The sequence below is a fragment of the Molossus molossus genome, unplaced genomic scaffold (assembly GCF_014108415.1).
Source record: "Molossus molossus isolate mMolMol1 unplaced genomic scaffold, mMolMol1.p scaffold_m16_p_12, whole genome shotgun sequence".
Lineage (NCBI taxonomy): Eukaryota > Metazoa > Chordata > Mammalia > Chiroptera > Molossidae > Molossus > Molossus molossus.
Genome location: NW_023425347.1, coordinates 77,461,927 through 77,473,390, shown reverse-complemented (window position 1 = coordinate 77,473,390; position 11,464 = coordinate 77,461,927). Strand labels below are relative to the sequence as shown.

General features: G+C 43.1%; 1 protein-coding gene across 1 annotated transcript; it reads left to right on the top strand.

Moving 5' to 3' along the window:
* UTP11 (UTP11 small subunit processome component) lies at nt 1-9,586 on the top strand. Its single transcript, XM_036256069.1, has 8 exons — nt 1-144; nt 3,429-3,490; nt 4,702-4,804; nt 5,191-5,304; nt 5,910-6,003; nt 6,100-6,230; nt 8,242-8,352; nt 9,036-9,586. Exons 1-8 carry the CDS (start codon nt 82-84, stop codon nt 9,117-9,119), a joined length of 762 nt encoding a protein of 253 aa, XP_036111962.1. The 5' UTR covers nt 1-81; the 3' UTR covers nt 9,120-9,586.
* The last annotated feature ends 1,878 nt before the right edge of the window (nt 9,587-11,464 follow it).

Sequence of the window (11,464 nt, the reverse complement as noted above, 5' to 3'; positions counted from 1 at the left end):
TCCTGTAGGATCAGTGGACGCGGCGACTGAGGTGGTGCGGCACTGGCGTTGTCTATTGAGCTTTCCCAGGCGTGAGCGGACATGGCGGCGGCTTTTCGGAAGGCAGCTAAGTCCCGACAGCGGGAACACCGAGAGCGAAGCCAGGTAGGGCCGCACAGGATCCACGAGCGCCGGCTCGTGGCCGCCTGTGCTTCTCTCGCCCCAATCCCCTCCATAAGACTGCAGGCAAATCAATGCAAGTACATGGTAATGACGCGGCCTGGCTGGGGCGGAGCCTCGCGGCTCCGGGAAGAGGAGGCTTGTCGTTTTTTGGGTCGAGCACGGGGGTAATCAGAGCTACCTTGCAAGTTTTCAATGAGATAATTAAATGGGGTGCTATGTATGAAGGGCTTGACCTTTTCTGCGGAAGTTGAGGTCAAAGCTCACACAGCCAGTGAGTGCCCCGACTAGAACTGGCGCCCACATCTAAAGGTGCTCAGCTCCGCTCGCAGCGGAGGGGGGGGTTGTGACCGAAGAACACCGGTATTGTCAATATGGTGTCATCATGGGCTTTTGTTTATGTCTCACCCGGTAATGTTGGTGTTTTTCATCCCCATTATACAAATGGGGAAACAGGTCCAGAAACCCAAAGTGACTTGCCCAGTACAAACGCCAAATTCAGGCTGAATAAACAGTGTTAGGACTTCCCTGGGGGGAGGTTGAGTAGGGATTTGCTTAATGTATGCAGAATCAATTTATTCCACTCCTAAACCTGCAAGACTAATTGTGGGACTCGCAAAATACCCAGTCCAGAAAGGTCCTTAGAGATACCTGCTCCAGCTTCATTTTACAGGTGGGAAAGAGGGAGAAGATGTGTCTGAAGTTGTGTTGCCAACCAGTGGGATGGAACTAAGGCCTCTTAACCACTGTTAAGTCTTCCTGCTTAATAGCATTTATCAGACATGTATTGTTTACTTGATGTGTGCTCCCTGGTGTGCTGGGAGCAATAGTGTAATTTGCCACCTTGTTTGGACCTGTGCGTGGCTCTCTCTGAGAGTAATAATAAAAGTGCCGGACTAAAGTGCAAAATGCTGTCCTCTCATCATCTCATTTAACTTCAGCAGTGTGTGGAAGTGGTACTGTTGTGTTCTCACATTTGCAGATGGAGAAACTAAGACTTAGATAAGTAATTTGCCCAAAGACAGACGGCTATAGGTGGCAAGTGGCACAGCCAGGAATCAGACCAAGTGTTTTGAATCCAGAGGCTACTAAAAGATGAATAAAGAGGCTACTTTATAAGAGGTGGCATATAAAAAATGCCAAGTGAGGAATTTGAGTGGGAAGAGTAGAGATGATGAGAGAAAGCATCGAGGTGAAACTTGGACTTGGAAGGCAGTGATTATAACTGTCACTTTTTTTTTAAATCCTCACCTGAGGATCTTTCTCTATCATTAGAAAGAGAGGGAGGGAGGGAGAGAGAAATATTGATGTGAGAGAGACACATCGATTAGTTGCCTCCTGTACGACCTGACCAGGGTCAGGGCTGAACTGCAACTGAGGTATGTGTCCTGAACCAGAATTGAACCCACGACTCATTGGTCTGTGGGCTGATGCTCTAACTGCTGAGCCAAACTGGCCAGGGCATAGCTGTCACTTTTTGAGCACTGACTATATGGTAGGTACAGCCCAACATGGTGTACAAGGATTATATCATATAAAATTACAGCATCCTCATAGGTGGATGTGGTCCTCATTTTACAATGAGGCATCTGATGCTTAAAGAGATTGAGTAGTATGTCCAAAGTTGTAAGTAGTTGATTTGGATTAATAGAGAAGACAGAGGGCTTTCAAGGCTGCTCATGAATAAGACATGACCTTGTCTGAGTAGGAATAGAGGGTCTTCATGGGAGAGGCGTGGAGCAGGCCATGCCGGAAAGGTTGGTACACACTTTGACAAGAACACTCACTATTTGGGTCAAGTTTGCACTTTACTGTATAGGTCCTTCACTGAGGCAGTGGGATGCTATCAGAGATATTCTGTATGGAAGGGGATGTGTAATTATGCGAACGATTTCAGCTTCAGTGCCACGATTTTTTCTATAATGCCAATGCACATTCATTCGAATGGATGTGGCAGCTTTCAAGATTTCTGCCTCATGGTGTTGTCCTTTTGATCCCTAGAGTTTTCTTTCTCCTCTCTGTGTCAACCTCCCTTTGTTTGCTGCAATTGAAATAAAAATTAACAGGAGAGGTTTTGGATGTTATTTTTAAATATTGAATTATTTATTGCATCACTTCAGAGATAAAAGATGAAGAAAGTGACTGTTAAAAGCCCATCAAAATTATTGTACAAGTTTAAACAACAGAGAGGTGTATGCACTTCCTCAGAAGCTGAGATTATTCGGAACAGAAGAGGATGCAGTCCATTGGGGAGGGGAAGAGCACAGACTGTGGCCCTATGTACAATGGGTTCTAGTTCTAGCTTTACCACTTACTAGTTCTGTGTTCCTGGGCAAGTCATTCTATAAACCTTTTTCCTCTTTGGAATATTGGGATCACCGTTTCTTTGTCTGCTTTACCTACTTTCCATGATTGTTGTGGGGATTAAATGTGGTCGTAAGTAACGAGCATAGCAGATTGTTTTGTAACAGAGTAAGTACTTAATAAGCATGACCTGTTATGATGATGTAGGCAAATGCATCCAGCACAGACCCTGATTTCTATCAACTGCTCAACAAATGATAGCTTGTAGAAAGGTAATAGCAAGATGTAATCCTTGTATCTCCCATGCTGTCCAAATTCTGTGTCACAGAAATTCCATTCTGTCATCCTTGGTTTTCTCTTATACTTTGTACCAAAGGTACAAAAATAACAGTAAAGATATCCTGGGCACCTGCTATGTGCCAAGCCAAATGTTGGCACTGCCACTTACAGAGGCTCATTTAATCCTCACAATAACCATGAGAAGTAGATACTGTTCTTCTCATTTTATAGTTAGGAAACAGCAGCTCAGAGAAGTTAAGTGACTTGCCCAAGGTCACAGATTGTTAAGAGGTAAAGCTTGGATTTGAATCCAGTTCTCTGGACTCCAAATTTAGCTCTCTTACCACAGTTGCCTGTTACTATATTTTCCCTTCATAGTATTTTATAAACCCTTGGATTAAGTCTGTAGTAATTTTAGTACAACTGGCAACTGCTTGCTTAGTGCCGAGTCATTGTTGCCTTTCTCTGTCCTTAATAGGCCAAGAAGCCTACTATGGCAGTGCGTGTGACCTCTCTGGCGCCTGCACAGTTCTTCTCATCGTTGGGCAGAGCTTGGTTGGGGGAGGGGAGGGAACAGGGTAGCAAGTTGGCTCCAAGGACATGGATTTACTGAGCACTCCAGAGATGCTTGTTGCCATTATATTGTGAGGAAACCTAACACTTTTTTTCCTTCTTTTGTCTTCTAGCCTGGCTTTCGAAAACATCTGGGCCTGCTGGAGAAAAAGAAAGATTACAAACTTCGTGCAAAGTGAGTTTAGTCCTTCTGGTAGAGATGCTGCCAAGAAAGCTTCCAACCTCCCCACACTGCAGTTGAAGTGCCTGCATGTCCATCAGGGGATAATATCCTGCCATTGATAAAATGGCCAAAGCTCTGGCAGCCTGTCAGATACTTGTCTCTGACCCTAAACTTCTGTCTTTGTTTAGGCATAGTGTTATTTATGTAACTGTAGTTGCATTGTGAATTTTTTATTATGTTGCTACAGATCATTTTCTCATAGTGGCTTTGATTTGCCCCTGCCTTGGTGTTTGAGCCAAAAGCTGAGTCTTTTTTTTCTTCCTTTTCTTGAAGTGCGAGATATAATCTAAAATTCCAGTTGTTGAGTCTCTTACATCACCATGTGTGTGGTGTGGAATGAGAGATGTGAAAGATAGATTCATGAGATTGAGCGTGGGTGATAATGAACTCTGAAAACATGTTATAAAACAATTATCCCCATTCTTCTTCTTTAGCATTTTATTTGCAAAATACTTTATGATTATTTGTTAGCCATGTTATTTTGTTAGCATGTGAGCTGAAGTCCGTTTTATGCTCCTGGTACAGATGGTGGGTGATGGATTGTCCTGGGTCCCAGAGCTGTTTAAGTAATAATAACAACTGAGGGCTGTTCCTGGGCCAGGCAGTATTCTGGGAGAGTTACGATTTTTACACTCATTTATTCCTCCCAACAGCCTTCTGGGGTACTACCCACTTTTTGTTATGTTGTCATACCCACTTGACAAATTAAATGGGGATGCAGAGTGGTTAACTAACTTATCCAAGATTACTGGGCCGGAAGTGGTGGAGTCAAAAGTTTGAATCCAGGGTGTCTGGCTCCAGAATCTACGATTCTAGTCACTATGCTGTACTGCACTGTGTCATTTCTGAGTTATTTGGTCACTTGGTGCCCAAACTTGAATCAGAACCCATTTTTAATTTGTGCTTTGCTTGGTCTCTCCTTGTAATGATGTAAGTGGCACTAAAACATGTGTGAGATGGGAACAGTTAATTACAGGTTGGATTGGGCCAGGAGAGGACCTGCAGAGACAGGAGCTCAACATCAGTGACAATGGAGTGTGGATCAAATGTTGTCATTGTTTTGGCTTTTTTGAGTTTCATTTTGTGCAGACTTTAGATGCTTGTACAGTTTGCGTGCTGTGTTTTTCTTTTTTGCTATGAACCTTTTCTAACCTGCTTTTTAGTGACTACCGGAAGAAGCAAGAATACCTCAGAGCTCTCCGAAAAAAAGCTCTTGAAAAAAATCCAGATGAGTTCTACTATAAAATGACTCGCGTTAAACTCCAGGTGGGTGTCTAATGGATCAGTTGATGTTTTGAGCTCCAACTCAATAAAGAAATTAAGGATGGGGGAGGACATGGAGAGAAAGAATCTTGACCTTTACTTAGTCTCTCCACTTGGTCCAGATGCTACTCTTGGCCAGTATTCAAGGCAGAACTGCCCCTTCATGAACAACATGCATCCCCCCCCACCCCCCCCGCTCTGAGTTGTCTTAGGCCTGGAGCTGTTCTAGGAGTGGAGGTGCTAGGTTGACTATACACCTTGAGGGCCTAGTACATGGAATTGCTATTGCATAAAGCTTTTGTTTGTCTTTGTTCCAACCATGAACTATGTTTGCAACTTAGAAATAATTTTAATCTAACAGGGAATATATCTTTTAAATTGGACTTTAGGATGGAGTTCATGTTATTCAGGAGACTAAGGAAGAAGTAACTCCAGAACAACTGAAACTGATGCGAACTCAGGATGTCAAATACATAGAAATGAAAAGAGTTGCAGAGGCTAAGGTAACAATGGAAAGCTCTTTGTTCTGATGTACTTTTGTTGGTTAAGAAGAGCAATATAAATCCATCAGTCTACAGTTATACGTTGATTTCTTCTGGCATTTACATTCTTGAAGTATGCTTAATTATGAAAGGGATTTAGGAGCATGGTGGAGTGGAAAGAGTTGAATGCAGGGAATGAGACAGACTTAATTTGAATTCTGGCTCTGCCATTTATTAGCCCCAAGATTATGGACAAATTTACCTTTGTGGAGCTTTTTCTTCATTTCTGTTTTGTAGGATTGTTAGAAGGATTAAATGAGTTTTTGATCATGCCAAGCCTGGCATGTAGTTGGTGCTTGAGAAAATATACCGGTTCTTTCCTTTAAAAGAATGAAGCCAGCCTGGGCCAGTTTGGCTCAGTAGTTGAGCGTCGGCCTGCGGACCAGAGAGTCCCGGGTTCGGTTCTCACTAGGGGCATGTACCACAAAAAAATAAAAAAATAAAAGAATGAAGCCATTTCTTTGCTGGCTAGTGATAATGATGTAAAATGGTTTAAACTTTTGTAAGTTCATTTCTGATACTGTACAAGAATCCAATATAAAATGGGACAATATTCTGTATTCTAGAAAATTGAAAGGCTAAAATCAGAGCTCCATCTGCTGGATTTCCAGGGGAAGCAACAGAATAAGCATGTGTTCTTTTTTGACACTAAAAAGGAAGGTATGAAATGTTTGAAGGTTCCCGGGACAGTCTAGCACATTTGTCTGTGTTGTTTGGTGTTAGAGACAGTGCCTTAAGGATTGTCTTGACTTTTAGTTGAACGGTTTGATATTGCAACTCACCTGCGAACAGCTCCGGAATTAGTGGACAGAGTCTTTAATAGACCCACGTTAGAGACCTTGCAGAAGGAGAAAGTGAAAGGAGTTACTCACCAGGCTCCACTTAAGGTAATTTACTCCATTTTTCTTTGGGTCTGAATTTAGGGGGATCTAGAGTCTTTTTTTTTTTTTTTGGCGTTGAATTTAATATAATTATTTGTGGAAAACTCATCAGTTCCCTGAGAAAAGTAGGAGGGTTGGATGATGTGGATGGGAGTGGAGGAGAGTTTCTTAGTTTCTAAGATTGGAGGACAGGTAGCATAGTGATCAGGAGCTTAGGTTTTGGCCTTTTGACCTGCATTTGAATCACTCTGACCCTGGGCTTTGTGCGTTCAATGCTTGTAACAGGTGCAAACAGTTTTAAAATACTGAGAAAGGAGGGGGCACTGAAGATTAAGGGATCTGGTATACTTTGATATCGAACCTAAAGCAGTGAATACACATATCAAAAAATCTTTCATATGGTGCATTTGTACTCAGATTTTGTATCGACTTTTCCTTGTGGTAGTCTCCATCACCATAACGGTTTGTGCAGAAGACATGCTTTTTCTCAAAGCCTTCTGGAGTTGAACTCTCACTTCTGACTGATTCATTTAAAAAAAAATGCTGTCAATGTGTTTCAGTCAGACAGCTGTTCTGTTTTGATTTGAATCATTTACACCGCATCAGCTTTGCTTCCAATGTTTAATTTCACAGCAGTTTCTCTAGCTCAGAGGCAGCTAAACTTGCTTTAGTAATATAAATACCCCTAATTAGTTTGACTATATTGGGTAATCCCATAAATTTGACAGTCTGTGCAATAAAGTGAAAACAAAAGCTGTCTGAAACCACTGCTGAGAGACTATGCTAGAATTAGGGAATTGTTGAAGTCTGTGGCCCAGTAATAGTCCTCTCTATGCAGATAACACTTCCAGCTGAGGAGCCGCTGACTAGTGTTCCCGTGATAACCTTGCTTGCCAATTAGTTGTATTTTCAATTAGCTGTGTCACTGACACTTTTCAAATATTGTGGTAGTCCCTAAGGAGACGAGTGTTCCAAATTCCTGTGTAGAATAATTCACTAACCTACCTTTTGAGAAATTAGGTAAGTTTGGATCTTGCCATTTTTGTCTAGTGGTGGTTTTTCTTTCCATGGTTGTGTGTAAAGCAAAATTATTGTTGTTATTATTTTTTGGGGGTACGTGCCCCTAGCGGGAACCGAACCTGGGACTTTCTGGTCCGCAGGCCAACGCTCCACCCGCTGAGCCAAACCGGCCAGGGCTCAGAATTATTTTTATTAAGACACTACTGGTGGGTGGATTGCAAAGGAATGTTCATTCTGTATGTTGGAGGGGGTTGGGCAATCCATGAATGGGCTTTAGGAATTCTCTGAACGCTCTCTTCCCACACTTAGATTTTGAGCAAATAGGTATATGTGTACGAATTTAGATCATTTAGTTCTGCCTTTCTGATCTGGGGTTTCTTGAGAGAATAAGCCCTACAAATTTGTACACACATAAGTACATTTATTTCAAGAAATAATCCACAGCTTTTGTCTGTTTCTCAGAGGTGTGTGTGTTCCCAAATGGAAGGGCCACTGGTCTTTGAGGAGTCCTCAGCAGTGGGAATTTCAGGTCAGCTTCCGCTGAGAAAGTCCTGCTCTCTGAGAGCTGTGGTTCCCAGGCACTGCACACTGCCTGTGCCCTTCTCTTTTTCTCTGCTCACTGTGTGTAGGATTTCCAGTACTGGTTCATCTTCGCAGCACCTCAGGTAACCGGACACTCACAGAAAGGTTGAAGCAGCTTAGTGTAGTAGTGGAAAGATTCCTGAGGACTGTGAGACTTGGGACAGTCCTGACTGCTCCAGGTGAACCATGTGTACCGGGCAAGTCTCCAAAGTTCTGTTCAGCTCTAGAATATGATGTTCCTAAAATGGACAACTTTATAGTATCCTTGACAGTATCTTATAGTATCGATTCTGGAATAAGAAGGGCGTTGGTGAAACCATTTATGCATTGGGGTGTAAGTGGATTAATAAACAGTTTCTTATTCATTTTTATCCTGTTAAGTGGCTTATTGAAAAAGTGTGTGTTTCCTCTGCAGCGGATAGCTAAAGAAAGGCAAAAGCAGTATAACTGCCTGACACAGCGGATTGAACGCGAGAAGCAACTGTTCGTTATTGCACAGAAGATTCAAACACGCAAAGACCTTCTGGTGAGGAGAGAGCCTTAGGCCTCCATTTTTTTTCCCCCTTGTGAAGGTCTTAACTGAGACTGGATTTCAGCTGTGTGTAAATCAACCCCAGTGAAAATGTCTGCTCCTCAGGGGCCGTGGTTTGAGCCAGTGTGTGTTACTCTGACAGTGTTGAAATGTGCCTTGATTAAGAAGGTAATAAGAGGCTTATTAGGCAGTGCTTTGGAACAGCAAAGGGTAGGATCGGGTAGCATATGAACTTTATAGCTTATGAGCAGCTATCTTTAACATTTAAACAGGTTAACAAAACAGTGCGTGTCACTCATTGGTGTTTAAAAATAGGCAACATGTGTAGATAAATAACAGAGTTGAGGAATGTATAATGCCCCTTTCATATTATGATTCCTCTAAATGTCAAAGTCTTCAGCTTTGCAGGTCATTTAGTTGTGCCTTACCAAAAAAGAAATGATTTGAGTACCTTTCTTCACAGTTTTTCCAAGAACCTCTACACACGTACCATTGTAGATGCCCGGGGTGGGGGTGGGGTTGATTGGCGCATCCTGGGGATGCCTTAGGGTGCTTGGGCTTGTCTCCTGCGCTTTGAGAAGGGCAGAATTAGGGTTTCCTAGTAGGTAGTTTATGAACTTTCCTGTTTTACGAAACCCTCCCTACTGTCTACTGGTAACCTTTTTACTCTTTTATAGGATAAAACTCAGAAAGTGAAGGTGAAGAAAGAAACAGTGAACTCCCCAGCCATTTACAAATTTCAGAGTCGTCGGAAACGTTGAAGTGTTATAGATAAGCCTTGTCATTCCGCGTGGGAAAGAATTCTATGTTCTTTTCTCCCAGTACTTTCAAATTCCATTGGTGTAAATGACGTGGTTTTCTTGTTTGTAATTATAATTTACTGCAGCTTTGACATTTGATATAAACAACATTAATGCCCCTTTTCCCTTCTTATTTTTTTGGGGGTTATGAAATAAGTCTTATTTTTCTATACTTTTTTTAAATTATGAAGTTTAACTATGTCATTACAGCAAATTTGAGAAATCAGTTCATCCCTAATTCCAATACTTATTCAAAAACGAATGACAAATAGTATTACATACTTACATGTTGGGAACTAGGACCGTGGAGGGAAACAGTTTGTGAGCGTTCTGGCTTATTCTCTCCATTTGGTAAAGGTGTGTGCCCGATTTTGTGTATGTTTTTGTGTTTTGTAGTTGTAATTATAGTAAACAATTTTATATTTTAGTTTTTTCACTTAAATCATTTGCTGTATTTTATTTGGTACATGACTACATTTTAAAACAGCAATGTAATATATGACCATAGTGAAAGTTAAAATATATATTATTTTTAATGTTTGCATCGTATTTTATCTGGTGGATGGACTGATTTTACCCTCATTCATTCTGCATTTATTGGATATGCAGGTGGCTTTGGAAGTTAGCCAAGGAAGAATTTTCTCTCTCTCACATTTTGCAGTTGCAGATAGAAACCGTTGGAATTAGCAACCCACAGGGGCACCTCTTCTCTGTTGAAGCTCAAATCTCAAGAACCTGCTCTATGTTCCTGGCCTCTGCACTCATGGCCAACTCATGATCCAAGGCTATAAATGGCTTGGGACAGCACTTCTTCACCTTGGAGAAATGGCCCTTAGGGTGTGTGTGGCAGCTTCCATCTCCTCCCTAACCTGCCCATATAGGGATGGTAGGTCAAGGCCATTAGGGCAGAACTGAGCGTGCTCAGAAGAAATGTGGGAGGAGCAGGGTTCTGGGAGGCTTGCTTACAACTCAGTCCCCTGGAGGGGGAACAGCTATGCATGGATTTTAAGGATTGGGGAAAACATTTGTTAAATCTTAAGTTTCCATGACCGCTAAGTTCCTGTACAAAGCCTGACATGGAAGCCTGTTACCTCAGGGTGTACCCAGCAGGATTGAGATCTGGGGGCCCTGGAAAATAGGAAGAAGGGCCAGGGAAATAGCAGCCAGCAGCTTTCTCCTTTGGCAAGTAAGTGCTTCCCAGTCTTCGGGTGACCTCCCTTCTGGGGAGGTGCTGAGTAAATGTTGTTAGTCTTATGACATAGAGACTTGAGTCCTAGCCAGGGAAGGAACTCACCACATAGGTGGTGGACAGAAGAGTGAGTAGACCAATTAGCAGTCTGTTCCTGGGACGAAGCAGCTTGATTGCTGCTCTAACTCTATCCCTTGCCTCTGCTCATTCGAAAAGTGGAGGATGGGAGAGTTTACCTAAATGCCTTCTCCATAAGCACACACCCACACAAAGGCACACACACTTCGTCGGCTCTCAGGTTAATAAACAGCACAAGGCACATACTGGTCAGCCTCATAAACAGGTACGTGTACATCTTACCCTGTGGTACATGAACACGCCAGTGAGGTTTCACATACAGAGGTTACACTCACACAAGTCCTCACGTGGTAGGTAGGTACCCAGTGATGCTCGAAGAGGCATGTGCACAGGCCCAAGGATCTGGGAAGTCCATCCAGAGTAGTAGAAGTTCTAGACTGTTTAACCGTAGGGGATAAAGTTAGGTGTCTGGAATTGCTGTCGCACTGAGGGCTGTCTCTGAAGCCCAAGGATTCTAAGGGAAGAAATTGGGTGTCCCTTGTGACTAACTCGAGGCAGGCTTCAGCCTCAAGGAGCCTGGAGTTCTGAAAACAGGCCAGGGCCTTTGATGGCTTTGGTGTTTGGTGGGACCTCAGACTCCTGGCACATTGCTTGGTTCCTTAAGATGCCCCGCTCCAGGCCCAAGGGTGGTTTGAGCTCTTGGCCTCCTGCCCTAGCTGCGTGTGCCAAAAGGAATGTGGGCAGCCCACGGAGGTGGGGAACATTTCTGAGTCAGAACTTGTGTGGTTCACGTCTCTTGTGCAACTCGAGTCTCCAAAGCAGCAGCTACCTGGATGACATGGAACCTCCCTCCTCCTCCCAGCCTCCCCAGCAGACTCGGTCCATTGCCACAGCTTGGGCCTTTCTGACCAAAGTAGGAGAGTGTCAGGCCCTAACTTTATTGAAGAAAATCTTTTTGTGACTGGAGAACTGATTTCCTGGTGACAGTGGGAAAGGCTCCAGTAGGTGGAGCTGCTGCTCCTTCTCTGGCGTGAGTTCT